This window comes from Tribolium castaneum, chromosome 5 (genome assembly GCF_031307605.1).
Source record: "Tribolium castaneum strain GA2 chromosome 5, icTriCast1.1, whole genome shotgun sequence".
NCBI lineage: Eukaryota > Metazoa > Arthropoda > Insecta > Coleoptera > Tenebrionidae > Tribolium > Tribolium castaneum.
This window is the reverse complement of record NC_087398.1, coordinates 1,388,627-1,405,916: the sequence shown is the minus strand read 5'-3', so window position 1 is coordinate 1,405,916 and position 17,290 is coordinate 1,388,627. Positions and strand designations below refer to the sequence as shown.

General features: G+C 37.0%; 4 protein-coding genes across 6 annotated transcripts; 2 read left to right on the top strand and 2 right to left on the bottom strand.

Annotated features, from left to right (window-relative positions):
* Positions 1 to 122: 122 nt before the first annotated feature.
* Icmt (Isoprenylcysteine carboxyl methyltransferase) lies at positions 123 to 1,526 on the bottom strand. The gene is made up of 4 exons (XM_008196196.3): positions 1,201 to 1,526; positions 894 to 1,155; positions 734 to 843; positions 123 to 688 (listed from the first exon to the last, which is right to left on the bottom strand). The coding sequence occupies exons 1-4, from the start codon at positions 1,387 to 1,389 to the stop codon at positions 404 to 406; spliced, it is 846 nt and encodes a 281-aa protein (XP_008194418.1). The 5' UTR covers positions 1,390 to 1,526; the 3' UTR covers positions 123 to 403.
* Positions 1,527 to 1,680: 154 nt separating this feature from the next.
* ast (asteroid) lies at positions 1,681 to 4,024 on the top strand. Its single transcript, XM_970119.4, has one exon. The coding sequence runs from the start codon at positions 1,815 to 1,817 to the stop codon at positions 3,996 to 3,998; it is 2,184 nt and encodes a 727-aa protein (XP_975212.1). The 5' UTR covers positions 1,681 to 1,814; the 3' UTR covers positions 3,999 to 4,024.
* A 643-nt stretch (positions 4,025 to 4,667) lies between these two features.
* LOC664112 (CKLF-like MARVEL transmembrane domain-containing protein 8) lies at positions 4,668 to 6,103 on the top strand. Of its 3 annotated transcripts, XM_970128.4 has the most exons (4): positions 4,674 to 4,895; positions 5,092 to 5,231; positions 5,280 to 5,546; positions 5,596 to 6,103. In XM_970128.4, exons 2-4 carry the CDS (start codon positions 5,097 to 5,099, stop codon positions 5,728 to 5,730), a joined length of 537 nt encoding a protein of 178 aa, XP_975221.1. In that variant the 5' UTR covers positions 4,674 to 4,895; positions 5,092 to 5,096; the 3' UTR covers positions 5,731 to 6,103. The 3 variants fall into 3 exon arrangements, with proteins under 3 accessions (XP_064212909.1, XP_975221.1, XP_064212910.1); XM_064356839.1 differs by having other exon boundaries at positions 4,668 to 4,895; positions 5,092 to 5,546; XM_064356840.1 differs by lacking the exon at positions 4,674 to 4,895 and adding an exon at positions 4,910 to 5,030 and having other exon boundaries at positions 5,092 to 5,546.
* A 175-nt stretch (positions 6,104 to 6,278) lies between these two features.
* On the bottom strand, positions 6,279 to 9,078 carry Orc3 (Origin recognition complex subunit 3). The gene is made up of 9 exons (XM_970136.4): positions 8,903 to 9,078; positions 8,576 to 8,719; positions 8,245 to 8,523; positions 7,710 to 8,195; positions 7,349 to 7,660; positions 7,011 to 7,301; positions 6,734 to 6,964; positions 6,489 to 6,673; positions 6,279 to 6,427 (listed from the first exon to the last, which is right to left on the bottom strand). Exons 1-9 carry the CDS (start codon positions 8,927 to 8,929, stop codon positions 6,325 to 6,327), a joined length of 2,058 nt encoding a protein of 685 aa, XP_975229.1. The 5' UTR covers positions 8,930 to 9,078; the 3' UTR covers positions 6,279 to 6,324.
* Positions 9,079 to 17,290: the final 8,212 nt, after the last annotated feature.

The following is a 17,290-nucleotide window of genomic DNA, read 5'->3' as shown; positions in this document are numbered from 1 at the left end:
CAAATTTTTACGGCTTATACATCTTAAACCAGTAGTGACACTTTTTAAAAATTATACAATGTTTTACAATAAATTTATACACAAAAGGTCGGCTCTCATTTTCCCCAAAAACACGGTCAGGGTGACGTAAAATATATCTTTATTGTAGAATTAGTAGTAACAACAAAAATAAGTCATATAAAAAGATTAGAATGCTTCAGGATTCTGGCACCAACTTAAAACATTTAGTCGCTAGTCGCTTGGGGCCTAGACACTTCCATAATACTGTGTTTCACAGCTTTCTAGATAAATGAAGAAAGTAACTCATTTTGCCACGTTAGAGGTCAGTTACTAGCTTCCTTCGTTTATCAAGGAAGCTGTGCTGCGTTTACAGTAGATAAAAATGATAAGTCATTTCAGCTTCCTATATTTTATATCCCTCAATAAAGGGAATACCAGTCCCTACTTGTTGCTGATAATCACAGTACTGTTGACCAAAGAAGCTCAACAACATGCTTTCTTCAATATAAATTCGCTCTTTAAAAAACATCCAACTTGCAAGAGTATAAGCTGGAATGCAAAGTGGATTTATTAGGATTATTTGCGTCCCTATTGACCAGTAAAACCACCCAACGTAGCTCGGGTGTCTAAACCAGGCATACACCCCATGGGTGACCAAAACGTGATCGCTTGATTTTTCGCATTGGACCTAAATAAAAAAATAGATTTTTTTGGGTAAAGTAAGAATTCTTACCAAGTGATTAAAATTCGAACCAGCTGTGAGAATCGCCGTTTTACGTAAAACTTCGCCAAGAATGCAAACGCATAAACCAATGTTTGAAAGCCAGTGAATTTCTTTAAGTCCTAAAAAATTCCAGATATTTATTTGAAATATAATTAAGTGCTGAATCTACCAGGGAAAAAGTAAGTTTCAATGAAAAACTCCACCCACGAGCTCACTGCAGCGATTGTGTATTGCGGGCTATGATTTATCACAAACGAATCCGTTGAAACCTGCTTGGGTTGCACAATCGCAATGGCCAAAAACTCGCTGTAGTGAAACAACGCCATGACGGACATATAGCCCCCAAAAATCTGGATGTTCGGGGGCGCGACTAGCTTAATATACAGTCCCAAAACCAGAACCAGGCCCAAAAAAGCGGCACGTATTGCGATCTAGAAAAAATTGCTCCGACTTTTGTCACTTAAAAAAAAACTCACCGCGAAAGCAAACTCGTTATAGAAGAATTTCAGGAAAAAGTAAACATTGACGGCGTAGAAAAACACAATCAAGGTGTTGACCACCAGATTTGTGATGCCGTAATAATGATTAAACATGCAGATTACGAAAAATACGAGCGACGATCCGGTGAAACTTTGCAACGAGATTTTTCCTGCGGGACTTAACATTTTTTTGGTTTTAACAGCTGGGTTATCCCTTATCACAATAAAAAACACTCTGCATTATTTGGGGAAATGATCACACGGGAATACCTGTTCACATTTTGGAATTAGATAACACTACCATAAACGTCAAAATATCAAAACAGAGTGTGGCTGAGGCTACGCCTCAAAATTGAGGGCAGACCTTTTTGATAGTTTCGCGATGAAATCACGCGAAATAACAACGGGACGAAGGCAATTCGGTTATTGTTGATTCAAACTGGTTTAGTAATTTTTAACTGTACGAATTGTGTCCAAATTTGACGACGTCGGAAGTGCTAGACGCTACTGTAGCCACTTTCTCCACGTCTTGTCATTATTCATTAGGGAGGTTAGCTATCTGTCAACTTGACAATGGCACATAACCTGTACCAGTAAACGTGAAACTCAAAATGGGTATTCGGGGCTTGACAACATTTATAGCCAACAGATCGAGTCAGTACCTCGAGAGTTACGAACTGCACGATACTTATTTGGTGGTCGATGGTAACAGCATTGCTTGCCAGTTATACAAATGGCACTGCAAATGCAACGACTGTTTTGGGGGCGATTACGACAAATACGCGGCCGTTATCAAGAATTTCTTTCAATTGTTGTCCGACTGTAACATCACCCCTCTAGTTGTGTTCGATGGAGCGTACGAAAAACGCAAATTAAAGACAGTATACAGCAGAATGAGGAACAAAATCAGTGCCTCTAAAGACCTGAACAGTGTGACCGAGGGCCGTATTTCGGTGTTTCCCCTATTTTTGCGCGAACTTTTCGTCGACATCGTCACCACTTTGAACATAAAGTGCCTGAGATGTGACTTTGAGGGTGACAGCGAGTCAGCTGAGCTCGCGCGGACTTTGGGGTGCCCTATTGTTAGTTTCGACTCGGATTTTTTTATTTTCGACGTGTTGTACATCCCGTTCTCCACCATGCAGTTACGGTTACGAAAGCGCAAAAATGTGAACTACTTAGTGTGTGAGGTGTACAGAATCGAAAAATTTTTAAATTCGTTTGGAGGCTTGGATAAAATTAATTTGCCGCTACTTGCCGCCTTGTTGGGGAACGATTACATAAAGAAAAGTGCCTTTTCGGTGTTTTATCGTCAGTTGAAAATGCACAAAACGAAACAGAATGAGCAGCAAACTCAGATTAAATCGGTAATTGTTTGGCTCAAAAACGAAACGCCGGAATCAGCCCTTCGGAAAATTTTGGGGCGATATAAAATGAATCACCGGAGGACTTTGGCACGTAGAATTGAGAAGGCAATTGGGGCGTATCAAAGCGGCGAAAGCCACATTTGTTCGTACTTCAATATTGAAAAAGTTGGTGATAAACGTGGGAAAATAATTGTGCCCAAGCCTGAAGATGTTGAAGATTTGGGGCAAGGAGAGCTTGAAGAAGGAGAAATTGAGGATGAAATGTCCAGTTCGGAAGAACTAACGCCCGACGAGCCAGAAATTGAAGAATCAATCCCTGTGTTAAAATCAATTATTCCCAACTTTTTTCGCGAAAATTACAAAAAGTGTCAATATCCGCCCTCGTTCATGGACATGATCATGTCCAGCACGTACTACTTCATCCCTCTAATCGAGGATTATTCCCTCGAACCTTGCCATAAAATCAGCTGGGAAATAGTTGCGGCAATTTACAAAATTCTAACATCCCCAAAAACACGACCTTTATTTTGCGTAATGCGCAACGAGTTTTCAAACATTAAAAGATCCCCCGTCCCAGCGTACGACCGCGAAGTGCCAAAACTACAAGAACTTGAACATATGACCCAACAAAACGCCCAGCAAGTGTTACTACAAATTTTAAAAATCGACAAATCGTTCGAACGTTTCCCCAAGTCTTGGCAACTTTTCCTGATCGCTATTAATTACTGGGTGACGAACACGCAAAAAATCGACCTGCCCCACGTCTACTCGCTCATTCTTTGCGCAATCATGTTAAACCACGTCGACACCAAAGTCGGTTTCTATAGATCCACGAAATCATTTTTGTCCAAATATAACTCGCATAACGAACCCGCAAAACCCTCAACTTCCACGAAAAACATACCAGAGGCCTTGAGCGCAATCGATTTGAGTAACAGTGTCTCGTGTGCGAAAACCTTGATTGATTACTTCCAAATGGACGCGAAAATGCGCTGTTACGTTAAATTATTTGACAGGGGCATTGTCCACGATTTTGCACAACTGCAGAGCTGTCTGCTGCATATCAAGTACTTGAACTCGCTGTTGAACTTTCCGTTTCCGAATTTCACAATTTCGGAGTTTTACGACGGGACGTTTCTCTACAACATGACAGCGAATCTGCGGAAAAGAACGGACTTGAAAGGGTATATGGGAATTCTGCTGGGGAAGTGCCCCCAAATTTTGGATGCGTTCGAACTGATGGCTGAGGAAATTGAAAATCGGGTTGTCTTCAACGCGGGGAGGCATGAGCCCCCAAGGAAGAGGAAGAAGAAGAAGAAAGCCATTAGTCATCTGCCCGAAACTGAGCTTTTCAGCGATGTCTCGGATGAGGAATACGTTTTCGATTCAAATAACAAGTTCTCTTTGTTATCTTTTGTAAATAAATAAAGTTTGGTTGATTTTTTATCCTTTAATTTGCGTAATATTAATACACATAGCACAGTTAAAAGATGACAAAAAACGCAAGGATGAAAATTATAAATTATAATAGTCACATTTATTTAAAAGGGTTTGGCAAAACCGACGGAATAACTTCCAGTTAATAATTCTGATGTGGGGTTTATTAGACGGAACACCGGCATACGGTAGCCTTGACATGGTTATGCTTAATCGCATTTAAAAGATTATTTTACTTATGTGAATCGTAAATAACGTAATTTTTATCTTCAGGAAAACATGAGAAAAAGGATTTGAAATCTAACTGGGAGCATATTATGTTTTGAAAATTATTTGCCAATAGTCATTGATATGAGGATATTTCAGAGCTAAATACACCCGTGTGCTAAAGTAATCAAATTTAAAAGATTTCATAATTTTTAATGCACAACGGAAATTTTGGAATTGTCCAGAGTTTTTTGAGCAGCACTGTATATTAACCGAAAATAAGTCGCGTTTGGCGTTGAAAGGTGTGGGTGTATAGTATTTCATTTCCCATTTTATGACCAAATCTTTCTAAAGTATCAAACAATAACGTAGTTAATTACACAGCGACCTTGGCCTTTCTATCCATGCAATTTTGTACTTTACAAGTACATGTACGTTGCATATCTTTGTTATCAGAACAGATAAGAAAGAAACACTTTTGTTTTGACTTGGCGCTCGTTTCCCGAGAAAATCCGCCCATCAAAACTCACCCACCCATCGGGTTCCCACCGCGCAAGGCTGTTACGCCTCCCAACAAACCAAGTTGAATGAATGTTGTGTTTCTAGTCGCAAAAGTCGTGTTTTGTAGCAAATAACAATAAAACTGGGCTTAAATCACTCAGAACCGACTTATATCATTTGGTAAGTCATTCAGCTTTCGCACGCCCTCTTTTTCGCCTCCCAGCTACTGTAACTTAATTACCAATTTTACTTTCGTAGTTTTCTCCATTTAGGGAAAACGGTTAAACAAATCTGACCCCAATTTGCCCGCTATCTGTAAAATATTGAGTCTGGGTGACATCATCATGTGGTCACGTTTAAATTTGTTTGGCTTCAGGTGAAATGGCAGACCCAGGCTTCCCGGGACAGCACACGACCACCACCACTGTTACTTCGAACACAACGGTCCAGACCAATATCAGATATGACCCCACCTACATAAGGACCCTGCCGGGGATTCTTAAAGTCGCAGAGATTGTAAATTTCAAGCCAGGCTTTATTTCCGAAAGTGAATTTTATTTTAAGGTCTTGAACCTCTTGGGCTTCATCTGCATAGAAGTGAGTGCCTTTTCGTACGTCTCGCGTGGCAGTTTCTTCATTTTCGTCTCGATGACGGCCTTCTGGTTCACCGGCTTCCTCCTCCTCTTCTACCTGTTCCATGTCATAGAGAAGTTCTACCGAATTCCTTGGTTGAAAATCGAGTTTGGTTTCGACGCTCTGTGGGCCGCCCTGTACCTCATAGCTGCATGTCTTGCAGCCACGTACGGAATTGAAGCCTTTGCAGTGGCGGCCGTAAGCCGTTCTGAGCCGATTTTCGCCCAAATTCAATCACTTGTTTCAGTTTTTTGGCTTCTGTGCCATGGTGGTGTACGCCGGAGACGCCTATTTGAAGTTCAAGGCGGCAATGAGTGGAGAGCTGGCTCAAGGGGAAAGGGTCATAAACAAGCAAACGACCACGTCACCCACACATTATTAGAACCGTGTTAATCGAATGTTAAATAATTACTTAATGTTTTGCAGAGTCTCAATTGTATGTTATTGTTGGAAGCTTTACCGAACTGTTTCTTCACGTAACACTGCACTGTGCATGTAGTTTACTTATCAAAGACGAATTTTGTAATATATTTTTGTTAAGAGAGCGATTATTTAATACTTATTCTTATACACACTGTACAAATTTCTAGATTAAGACATTTAGGGGCCACTTTACTCAGTCACATGTCCTAAGACGCAATCATTTTTTTGTCATATGTAAATTGAAACAAATGTTTTCAATGCAACGAATCTAAAATATTTGTACGACTGTGTTTACATTTTTTTAATAAAGACACCTACATTCCATCAACCTATTAACTGGTTTCATTCAACCCATTTCCCGCAGTTCTGGACGTATTGCACAAAAACTATATCTGAAAAAATTAAAAAAACAAGCTATGATTTTTTTTCTGTACTTTTAACAACTTCAGAGGGTTGTAAAGGCATAAAAGAGTCCATTAAACAGTGGGTTTAAATTATTGGCGAAAGTATTGGTAGAAAAATTTAATAAATATAAAGACATTGGTAGAAAAAATTAGCCACCCCAAGTGAGTCTGGCCACATGGTCAGTCTTCCTTTTGGAGCTCTTGATGAATCCCAAATACTCCAGTTCGGCTACAGCCTGCGTAAATCGGGCCCTAAATGTGCGTTAAGTCAAATTTTATTAAAAAAAATAAAATAAAAACAAAAAAAGGATACTGCAACTGAGGACTGACTTTCGGGTTGTCTTCAGTCTCCTGTGGGTCAACAATACTAAGGAAAGACTGGAGCCAGTCGTACAAATTAATCATTTTCCCACACTCTAAGTGGAGTTTGTAGACGATACTGATGTCAGGCATTGAGGGAAGGATCACAGAATCGGTGGCAATTTCGCAGCAAGGACACTAAAACAATACAGTATTTTCCCCTTCGTGTTAACACAAGTATTGTAAAAAAATAATTACCTGTAAATAAACGTGGGGGTCATTGAGCGCTGTGTGAATAGCCGCCCTGTGAGAGCCTATGATGTGAGTCTGGACTGAAATGTCGTTAAAGAAGAAAATTTCGTGAAAGTGAAAATCGGTCGGTTCCTGTAAATATATTTCGAACTGTTCGGACAAAAAATTGAGTAAGCCTGAGCGGATTTTCTCGTATTTGTTCATCGGTTTGTTTTGCTTCGACATTTGGAGCAATTTCTGGAAGAAAAAACTAGACACGTAATAAAAAATCACCGGAAAAAACCTCTCTGAGTTGTAATCTCCCCATTAGTTCACTTATGCCCTCTTGGGCCACCTCATTTTCGTCTTCTTCCTGATCAAGATTGTGTAAATTATCCAAAAAACGGTTAAGCCTATCGGTTATCACACGCCCCACTTCCAAACCCTCACTGTTATTAACAATTAAATCCGTGATTCTTTTCACTTTGTTACACAATTCGTCCCTCGATTGAAACGCCAGTAGTTGGAAACACTCTTTATATTCCTGACTTTTGGTAATATTTCGTGAAACGGCACACGCGTACAGTTCACGAACCTTCAAAACCTAGTTAATTTGACGATTGCAATGAAAATACTTGACACCTGTTTCCCCAAAGGCGCTTTGGGTAAATCCCCCACAAGAACGTGCAAGCACCTCAAAAACAAGTGCAAATTCGGCAAATACGCCACAATTTTGCGCACTTCCCGCAGCAAAACATTTCTGAAATAATTATCATCAGTCAGGAGCGCGATTCGGGCTTCCGGGGATTCACTCTCGACCAGTTTTCGGAACGACATCAACCGACGAGCATTTTCGAGATCATCGTGCGAGAAATCGGAGATAATTTGCTTGATGTGTTTCCTCTGACAGAGGGCCATAACATTGCCGTAACAAAAATGCTCAAGCATGGCGTACTAAAACCAAAATTTCACGAAAAAGTGACACAATTTTCGGCGCAATCACCTTAAAGTTCTGGATAAAACCGCTGACTGAAAGATCGTAAAATAGGAAAATGTCGGTGAATAAATTAAAAACCTTGCCGCCTAAGTGAAAGGGGCACTGGCGCGAAAATAAAATATTCTCCAATATGTTGTTCAAATAAACCGTGGAGGGAGTTGAGTGAAAAACCTGGATGTTAATGCGCGAGGAAACGTAACAAGGGAGTGACCGATGAACGGCGTTAAGGGACGTCGCAACTCCAAAAACAAAGACAAAGGGTAAAACGTTTAGATACGAGCTCGCGATTTGGATAAAATCTTGCAACACTTTCGGGGCAAAATTCTCAAAATCGGGGATTATAACAACGATTATGTTTTTATTGTGTTTGGTTTTTTGCTTTTTTGGCGAGTTGGCGGTTCCTGGAGGTTGGTAGAGTTCCTCATACCAGGCCTGGAGAAGTGTGAAACTGCACTGTGATTTTTTAATCTGGCGCGTGTCTGAGTCAGAATCCTTCGGAAATCATTGCATCATTGAAACGAAACGCCTTTTACTTTCTTACCTCATCTATAAGTTGTTCGCTTTTGACTAATTGATTGACCATTATTTCAACGAGATATTTCAAACTGTGGCAATCCTCGCCACTGAGAGTAACAACGTGTGGTGTTATTGAGCGTTTGATTTCTTTTTTGAGCGTTTTGAATTGGACTGAATGGTCGGGCATGTTTATGCCAGTGAGTAAAGCTGCGGCTGGGATTTCACTCACTGTGTCTTTGTAACAGTTTTTGAGAAAATTTACTAAACTACAAAGGATATTGGAAAACATGGCGTTATTTAATTCCTAAAATAAATCAAATAAAAAATACTTAGCGCACGAAAGTGAGGATTAGTACTTGAATTTGGGTTTCGATTGATTCCCACAAAGACTTGTAAGTTTTATACCACAAGCTATCACAGTAGAGACTCTGGGTACGTTTGTCTTTCGTTCTGGATTTTTTTGAAGCTGCTTTAGCCCCATTTTTGAAGACAAAAACACCCTGAAATTGGCGCCAAATTGTGAACAATCATTAAATGCAATCTCAGTACGACTGAATCTTGATTTTGCAATAAACTAGTGTTAAGTACGCATATCAGAGGCGGAAAACGTTGATAAAAGAGTGTTACAAAGGAAAAATAGCGCAATTTTAACACAAGTTTTCAGGTTAGGTTTCGAATATTACCTTTGAAACGGACACGGTCGCAGCCATTTCAATAAACAATATTCACGTAACTCTATTGCGTAAAACTAAATAAATTTTTTAGATTAAAATTGTTCAGTAATCACAAATAAGTTACAATTGTTACAACAAACAACAATTTGAAAAATGACATTTGACATTACGAGCCATTTTGAAGCTGGTGGCGCTTTTTATGAAAAGTTTCCAAAACCATAAAAGTAAAAAATACAAATTTTGATTAAAAATATTACTGTGCTGTGTCACACTAAATATATCCAATTATGGCTGTGCTAAATTAATTTGTGTTAATCAAAAATTAAATAAAACTAAAAATATTATCACTGTATTGTTGGTTGCATGCTCAAAAGCTTTATTGTGGCGTGTAAAGAATTTGTAAATTGTAACATTGTAACTTGTATTTTTTATTTTTTTTCTGAAATAAATAATAACTGATTATAAGAATTTCAAAAAAAAACATTTTGAGGGAGAGGATAGCTAGTTACGGTATAGTTAAGAAAATCGCATCCATAAAAAAATAATTTAGCGCACGAGAGATCTTTCTTTATTAGGTGTATCAAGCAAAAAATAAATAATAAATAAATAAATAAAAATAATATATAAATAAAAAAATTATTACTAATTTAATGCACTCCTAAAGCAGGAAAGTGTACTTCCGTCAGAGTTAAGTACAGTGGAACTCCCAACATTTTATTTAAATTTCAGTAAACTTTGTAATCTGACACAGACCTTTCCATAATCTAACGTTCTATTTATTATACGTAGTAGCATTGAACTTCCTCACTCCATATATTCAGCTTACGATTATGTTCATCTGCTAAAATAGCATCTTGCAAGCTTGGCTACCTATTAACCTATTAATCTGTAGCCAGACGTTATTAGAACAAGAGCAAAAATCAAGGCAACACTAAACACCTAACTCTAGTTATGAGTTATGACTATGAGATGTTAAATAATTAAACAACGCAAGAATAAAAAATATTACTAGTGCTTTGAAGCGTTTCCATTTTAGATTTTATCGAAAAAAACCCACCGAAAAGAGTTTTTAAATTAATGTCAAGGTATACTTTACATACCCATGGTTACTTACTTAATTATGTAAATACTTAATTTGAGGTGGTTCACGTTTTACGGTATTGGCCATCTGCAGAGTGCATTTTGTAAGCACAGCAGGTATAAGGTTTTAAAATTGCTCTGAAACATGATGTGTCATCGTATTACTCTGCAGGTGAAGTGTATAACTTTGCGATGTTTGACTGATAAAGAAATAATTGCACGGTTTCTTGAAACATAAAACAAAAGCAACAATCACGTGTGGAAAAACAGAGGCTTAACTCCCTAAAAATTGTATCAAATTGTTTATTTTTTGCCATAATGTTCCAAGAATAAACAAACCAATGTTTTGTTTATTCTTGAAGAAACTCGTTTATCCAAATAAGGCAAACAGAGTGATATGTTGACTCGACACCTCCGTATACTGCCAATTCATAAATCAAAAACAGTTATACTGTAGCTGTAACTGTCGCCAGATTTTTCTAATTTGGATTATAATAGTATTTGTGTGGAAGGCACCGCGATACTGAGTGGGTCATTTGGGCCAAAAATGTGTCAGTTGTATTAAAATTTTGAATAATGATAAACGGTCTATAAAATATAAAAAAACCCACGCCAAAATTTGTGACATGTTTTAAAACAGACAAAAATACACTACTTCGTATTTTATTAACTCGTTGCATAATTAACAAAATATTGCAATTTTCGTGAAAAGAGTTTCTCTGCAGGCAGTTAAGCAGCATTTATGGAACAGATGTCTTTTCGATAAGTTACAGAAACCGGAGGCTCATAAACAGCTAATTAGTTGCGGTTTGTGCCGTTTATGGAACCTATCGAAGAGATCGGCATCATAATATTGGTTTCTTAACACTTATCTTTTTATTTTATTTTTGGTTTACATAGAAATAGATTTTTTTCGTCGATAATGTTTCTTTGTTTTTTGAAACTAAATTAAACAATATACCAAACTACGTAGATTTATTTAACCCCATAATACAGGGAATAAGAGGAAACGTTTACAGTTCCCCGCATTTAGTTTATCGTCCTGTCCATAATTTGCAAATCGAAGTTTTACTATCTAATTCAGACGTTCCCACTATTAACATAATAAAACTAAGTTCCCACTCGAAACACCCAGCAGGAACATTCGCAGGCAGATTCATCATTATCCTGCTGAGCACTCACCATAAATGCACACGACATGGAAATTGCAGATCATCACAAGTTCAGCGACTTCACCGCCGAAATCCATGGAGTAATAAAGAATGTGTTCGTTTTGAACAATATGTTACATACAAAATTTTTTCGTGTTCAGAAGCGTTCGATAGCTCCCGCGGTGTGCGTGGAGAAATGGAAACAAAAACAGTGCATAATGTTTATTAATCGCTTAACGAAACCAAAACCGTTATATCAGAAAGTAGAACTAAAGTCCAGTCTTGATAATTTAGCAGTGAGTAGAGAACGCGAAGAAATAAACAATACAACTTCGTATTCAGTTCGATTCCGCATACGCTCCTTTCTTCGGGTTACTCCGGAGCGTTGGTCCACATTCGCGTCCGCGTCCGCGAATTCCACGAGTGTGAGAGAGAAAAATTCCGGGCGTTTGGAGCGCGCAGGAAAGAGATCTCCGATGCCGAGGTCTATGAACTTCGCAATATAACTGTAATACATTGCATAAGTGAGCGTCCCGTTACTACTTTCATTCAGGGCCGGCAAGTGTATACGCGAACGCAGTCTGCGCAAGTCCGCACACCGGAACGCCGCTCCGGACGATTTCAGCAGGACCTTCAAGGATCGATTTTTCAGGATCCGGAACGGCGCGAGTTGGCTTTATCGCCGGTTGCCGACAATTTTCTGAATTCTTTATGAGGCGCATCCGATGCAGATTGTTGCAGGAACAATGGCAGAGAAGTGGCGCGGTTTGAAAAACTTGAAGTGAAAGAAAAGAGGTCGGGGCTGCAAATTATTGGCCCAAGAAAAGCAGAAAGATAAAAGAGAAAAGCACATAAATGATATATCACAGAAAAGTAAAATGCTCATTGGTTCAATAATTATTAATTAATTACTGGTTTATAAAACCCTTAAAGACAACTTTTTAGTAAGGATAAGTTTTCCATTATTTTATTTAAAAAAACGCTTTTACACAAATTTTGTGTAAGCATTGTGTAAATTAATTATTGTTTTATTTTTTTGCAGCGATTTATTATTGGGTTAAATTTAAATGTTTAACGAAAAAAATTAAGTATTCATTTAATTTAAGGGTTGCCCCCTGTTTGATTTATTAGTTTTTGAGACGCAGATTGACTTTGTATAACCCATTCACAATATTGTCGTGGTTGTTTTTTTAAGTTTTTTTAGCTCAAGTCATAAGTTGGCTGTACTAATTCTTCGTAAAAGTCTCATTAAAAAATTGGAAAAGGTTCAGTAAAAGATCTTGAACAATTGTATTCAAACAAGAAATCGTTGCAAAGTAGTGCTGAGTGTAAACAGACAAGCAAGAATTTACGAAAAATACACTTTTTAATCAATGTTTTTTTGCATCTCTTAGGAATACCTAACGTAAAATTGACGAAAATCAAACGGATTAAAAAAAAATTGAAAAGTAAACGTCGCATTTTAATGTATTAATCATCTTATGAGTACTTGTTGATCTACGTAATTATTTGGAAAAATATGAAAAGAATAATTTGGTTCACTAGCATGACATAAAATAAAAAAAATGTTCAAACAATAAATATTTCTTTCAAAAAATTTTTTTATTTTACTAAAAAATTATAAAACCTTAAAAACCTTCATAGCCTTATTTAGTCTTTGTAGAATATTGTTAAGAATTACTTATTTTATCTTTCGTTCACTGTTTGTTAATGTCATTACTAAATGATTTTGTCTAAAAAAAAGATATACAGACTGAACCAAAAGTAACGCACTAAAATTACACATCGCTATCTTTCTGGTAAGTATAAAAAAATTCAAAATATAAAGAAGAAAATAAAATAAATAAGTTAAAAAAACTATTGAAAGTTTTATACAAAAAACCTTATCTTTTTGTTCTTGCTTTATTTTATAAGGGGTGATTTTTTTGGTTTTTTTTTTTTGGGTTTAGGTTTCATGCTATAAAAACATGTAAGAAACAATTGTTTTTCACAAAAATATAAAAAAAGAAAAAATAAAGCATTCTGTAATAAAATGACAATATTTTAATAATGCACTATTTCATAACGTAACTTGTAATTTTGACGATTACAAATTTAAAATTCGTGCCTAATTATTGTTTTAATTTTTTTTTATTAAAACTCTGCTCTATGGGCCTTCTAATACTTAAAAAATGCTTTATAATTCATCATCTGTTTCTTTCAAGCCTGTAAACAGTTCGTTGAGGTACAGTTGCTGTGGCTCCTGGCGACCTTTTCTCACACATTACATCACTTTACACCTTTGAATTAACTGAATACTGAAACCAATTTTCTTCCTATTTTCTCGCAGTTAATCATAAATTGTAACCGAAAATTGTTTTTTATTTTAATGTAAAGTTTTACCATCGGAATAGTTTGCAGTCAATGAAAAAATGTAGTTAATTATCCGATAATAATTCCAACTGATAAAGTCATTGCTCATTTGTGCTTTAAACAATATCGATTATAGGTCGATTTATTTGAAATAATAATAATAATTTTTTTAATTTTACTGAGTACACATTTTTTTATTAAAATACTGGTAATTAGGGATTTTTTCTTGTGTTGTGTCAAATTGCTACCCACAACCCGCATGTTTCTCACAAGAAACCTGTCAGAAATGGTAGAGCGTACAGACAATAACTAATGACCGCCGCCAGAAAAAAGTAGAGCATTAAGAAGCCAAGAAATGTAATGAACCGTAGCAAACTCAATAAAACAGATACGTGAACCGTGATTAAAAAACGGCTTTAATTCGATATTAAGAAGCATTACAAAAACCCAGTTGTAAGTTTTACCGTGCCCACATAATTTACGGTAGAAGGGTACAGTTTTATTGCGGTTGTGGTCTTGAAAAAAGCTGTCCCGTTGGCCAGTGAAAGGGTTATAATCCAACCCCGTTACGTAGTGTTCCTTTTTACTTTTAATGGTCGCCGCCGGTAACAGCCACCCTCATAATAATAAAAATATCGCTCATGTTTATTAAGCTCTCCGAGCCAGGAAACGGCGCACAAAAAACGGAGAGGGTCCGCATTTTTTGCCCTCATCTCGAGATTTACCTCTATATTTAGTTACATGTCAGGTGGCCTATAGAAAATCGAATTTTGAATCTGGAACTAATGAAATGTTAGATGTTTTATTTATCGGGACCTAGCGGTAAATCGGCCTTCTTCCTCCCCCGAAATGAGCAGCGCAACAAAGCGTTTAGTAATCGAAATGGAATCCATTTTGTTTTCAACCCGAAAGGAACCGTTAGGCCATCGATGGTTCGTGTCTTGAGATGAGGGTACCACCTTCGAATACCAACGGGTCTTCCAGTTTTGATCCACATTTTGGTCGACGACCCGAACGAAACTGATCTTATTACGAGGAAAACTGGCATTTTCGACCAAAACTCGCACCTGGCGCTGCTAATTTTTGTCAAGAAGTTCTAAATCCTGGGCAATTAGAGGCCGAAGAAAGTAACGTTATCACGGCTCCTCTCACCCACCGTTAAATCCAAATTAGCATCAACAGTTATGCACAGGTCCTCCGAATTGTGTGTAAGAAGTACAGTTTACAGAACTGTACCGCTATGTGAGTTTACTTTCATCCAAAACAACGGTGGTTTTAAGTAACAGGATTGCTCAACTCTAACACTCTTCTTATAACTGTAACGTGGTCAAAATGTGGACGAGGAACACAGCGCTTGCAGGCGGGCTAAAGTTGAGCAGGAATTTTGATCATCCCTTGATTGAAATTTGGTGGAAAAAATCACGGTACCGTTAGGAGCTCGACCAGTTGCGTTCTTACCTTGATCTTGGAGAACGAGGCCAACAACTCGGTTGCTTTACCTTCCTGTAGCTATTCTATAACTTACCTTGATGCAGCGACACTATCAAAGACCTGCTCACTGTTTTCACCATTCCCCAAGCTAGAAAAAGACGAGGAATGGAATAGGAGCTGCTTTCTTTGGACTTTTCTTCACGAAGGTTGGTCGTTGACCGCTTTGACCTAGTGGTTTCTACTCAGAACCACTCGGTGGACGATGCGGGACAACAAAGGACTAAGGAAATGCATTTGCGACCAATTTTTTCGTTTTTATTAGTAATTATTAAATAATCAGTTGAATCAATTGAGAGACCTACACTTTTTCCGAAACCCGTTAATTAAAAAAATGATACAGATGTGCGAGGTTTTTGATCATTTGGCGCAAGAAGGAAGAGTTATTTGCACATTTTGTCGCTTCGAAAGTGGGAAGTGTATTAAGGATCGGGATTTTTTAACAAGGAATGACCATTCTTTTCTATGTGTGACATTGACCGCTTGTGAACCTTGCACATGTGTTTTGCTTTAGGTGTCAAGTTGCACTACATCCAAAACCATTTCGTTTTTCCTCATTTTTGCGACAAGGATAACCGTTAAAGCAATATTTTTATCTAAGATAGCGAAAAAATATTGTCCGAAGGTTTATTAAAGGAAAGCAAACTTAATTTCTAAATTCATTCACTACTTTCAATTGAATAATGATACGAATTTTAAAACTTAATTTAACACTAATTCGGAAACTAGTTTCTTGATTTTGTTTTTTGTATTTTGGCCCACCAATTATCTAATTGCAATTTTTATTTTTACGAATTTGCATAGTTTGACTGGAAATTTAAAATTTATGCAATTACTAAACGTTTGTTTACAACTTCTGCAAGGACAAAAAACACACGTCAGTGTTGTGTAATTTTATTTTCAAAATTGTCAATTATACAAAAACGCACTAAAGTTCGTCCTTTGCTATTATCTTAACAATTAATGATCCATAAATTACGCTAATTTAGAAATACTTACCTTTAATAAAACTATTTTACCTCAACAGCCGTTCCATTTACACTTTGCACAAATTTTTAGATTTTATTTTCAGTTTTTACAAACAGTATCAGTAGAAATGAATTTTTCATTGTAGAAACTTAGTACCAGTCAAATCGTTTGCAACCTATAATCAGAGCGACATTTTTAAATTTTAAAATACGAGCAGAAAATAGAAATACAAACTAATGACGGACGGGACAAAAAATCTTATGTGTGAAAATAGCTCTTCAAATTTATTCAGACAGATACAAACTGTTGACGGACGGGACAAAAAAATCTTGTGTGTGTAAATAGCTCTTAAAATTTATTATTAAAGGCTTTTACAATATTAAAATTAGGCAGGAGAAATTAAAAATTCTTGGTTTTGCTTAACAACGTAAGAAATAAGATTAAAATTTTACGTTTTTGATAACGGACAGGACAGCAAAATAGCAAAAGCAAAAGTGATTAAAAAAATTTTGACTTCAGTATTAGTACCTCAAAACCTACAAGAAATTATAACTTCCAGCTATAAATCGTGTAAACTAGCGTTATTTAGCTTATGCATTTTATTTTTGTTAAATCGAGTGAGAAAACAAACACTTCCCGGAGTTCAGGTCTTTGGCCACTAAAAATTAATGATCCAAAACAAAATTTTAAATTGTTGCTCTCAACTGTGAGAATTATGAGGCCTGAATGACCAGCTACTAAATTTCAGATTTTTCTGGTACAAAATCCTAGAAGAAATTAATCCGAGTACTAGTGTGAGGCGTGGCCGAACACGGAAGTTTGGCCTTGTTGAACCTTATGATGTTCTTCAGAATTCAACCACATTTTAACAATTATTTTTGTACCGTTATTTTTTTTACTGCATTGGATGAATTCGGCTGTCGTGTTGGGTAACACCCAGTCGATGGTAATAAATTACAAACGTTGTAATTAGCTGTGATTTGACCACGTCTGATTGACCTCAGTTTTGAAAAATCCTGCAGGAGCAAAATTAACAAATGGCCATCCCACGTGCGACAGTCGCCGAACGGTAACTGTCACCCACTTCATAATTGCATAAGTGCATTCAGAATCTTAGAAAAATTACCCCCGTTTCCGTATTTATTTTTGTGACAGTTCCAGTTAAAAATTATCTATCCTAAAAAAATTGTCCTGCGACTATAATTTTCGAGAAAATTGGTAACAAAAATAGGTGAAAAAAGAGCCCTGGATTGTCTTTTCTCTTTCGCATAAAATGCAGAGCTCCTTGCATCCGGTCATCCTCCTATAAAAGTAAGTGTTCTGCACCGCTTTCTTGGCGCATTGTGCGCTTGTTGAG

What these genes read in the sequence shown, in the direction of transcription:
- LOC664112 (XM_064356839.1), top strand. Translation starts at nt 5,097, where the DNA reads ATGGCAGACCCAGGCTTCCCGGGACAGCACACGACCACCACCACTGTT. An exon ending in AAGCCTTTGCAGTGGCGGCC is followed by an intron (nt 5,547 to 5,595) that starts GTAAGCCGTTCT and finishes CACTTGTTTCAG; the next exon opens with TTTTTTGGCTTCTGTGCCAT.
- ast (XM_970119.4), top strand. Translation starts at nt 1,815, where the DNA reads ATGGGTATTCGGGGCTTGACAACATTTATAGCCAACAGATCGAGTCAG.
- Icmt (XM_008196196.3), bottom strand. Translation starts at nt 1,389, where the DNA reads ATGTTAAGTCCCGCAGGAAAAATCTCGTTGCAAAGTTTCACCGGATCG. An exon ending in ATAACGAGTTTGCTTTCGCG is followed by an intron (nt 1,156 to 1,200) that starts GTGAGTTTTTTT and finishes AATTTTTTCTAG; the next exon opens with ATCGCAATACGTGCCGCTTT. An exon ending in TGAAACTTACTTTTTCCCTG is followed by an intron (nt 844 to 893) that starts GTAGATTCAGCA and finishes GGAATTTTTTAG; the next exon opens with GACTTAAAGAAATTCACTGG.
- Orc3 (XM_970136.4), bottom strand. Translation starts at nt 8,929, where the DNA reads ATGGCTGCGACCGTGTCCGTTTCAAAG. An exon ending in GCGAACAACTTATAGATGAG is followed by an intron (nt 8,196 to 8,244) that starts GTAAGAAAGTAA and finishes TGATTTCCGAAG; the next exon opens with GATTCTGACTCAGACACGCG. An exon ending in GGAGATTACAACTCAGAGAG is followed by an intron (nt 6,965 to 7,010) that starts GTTTTTTCCGGT and finishes TTTTTCTTCCAG; the next exon opens with AAATTGCTCCAAATGTCGAA.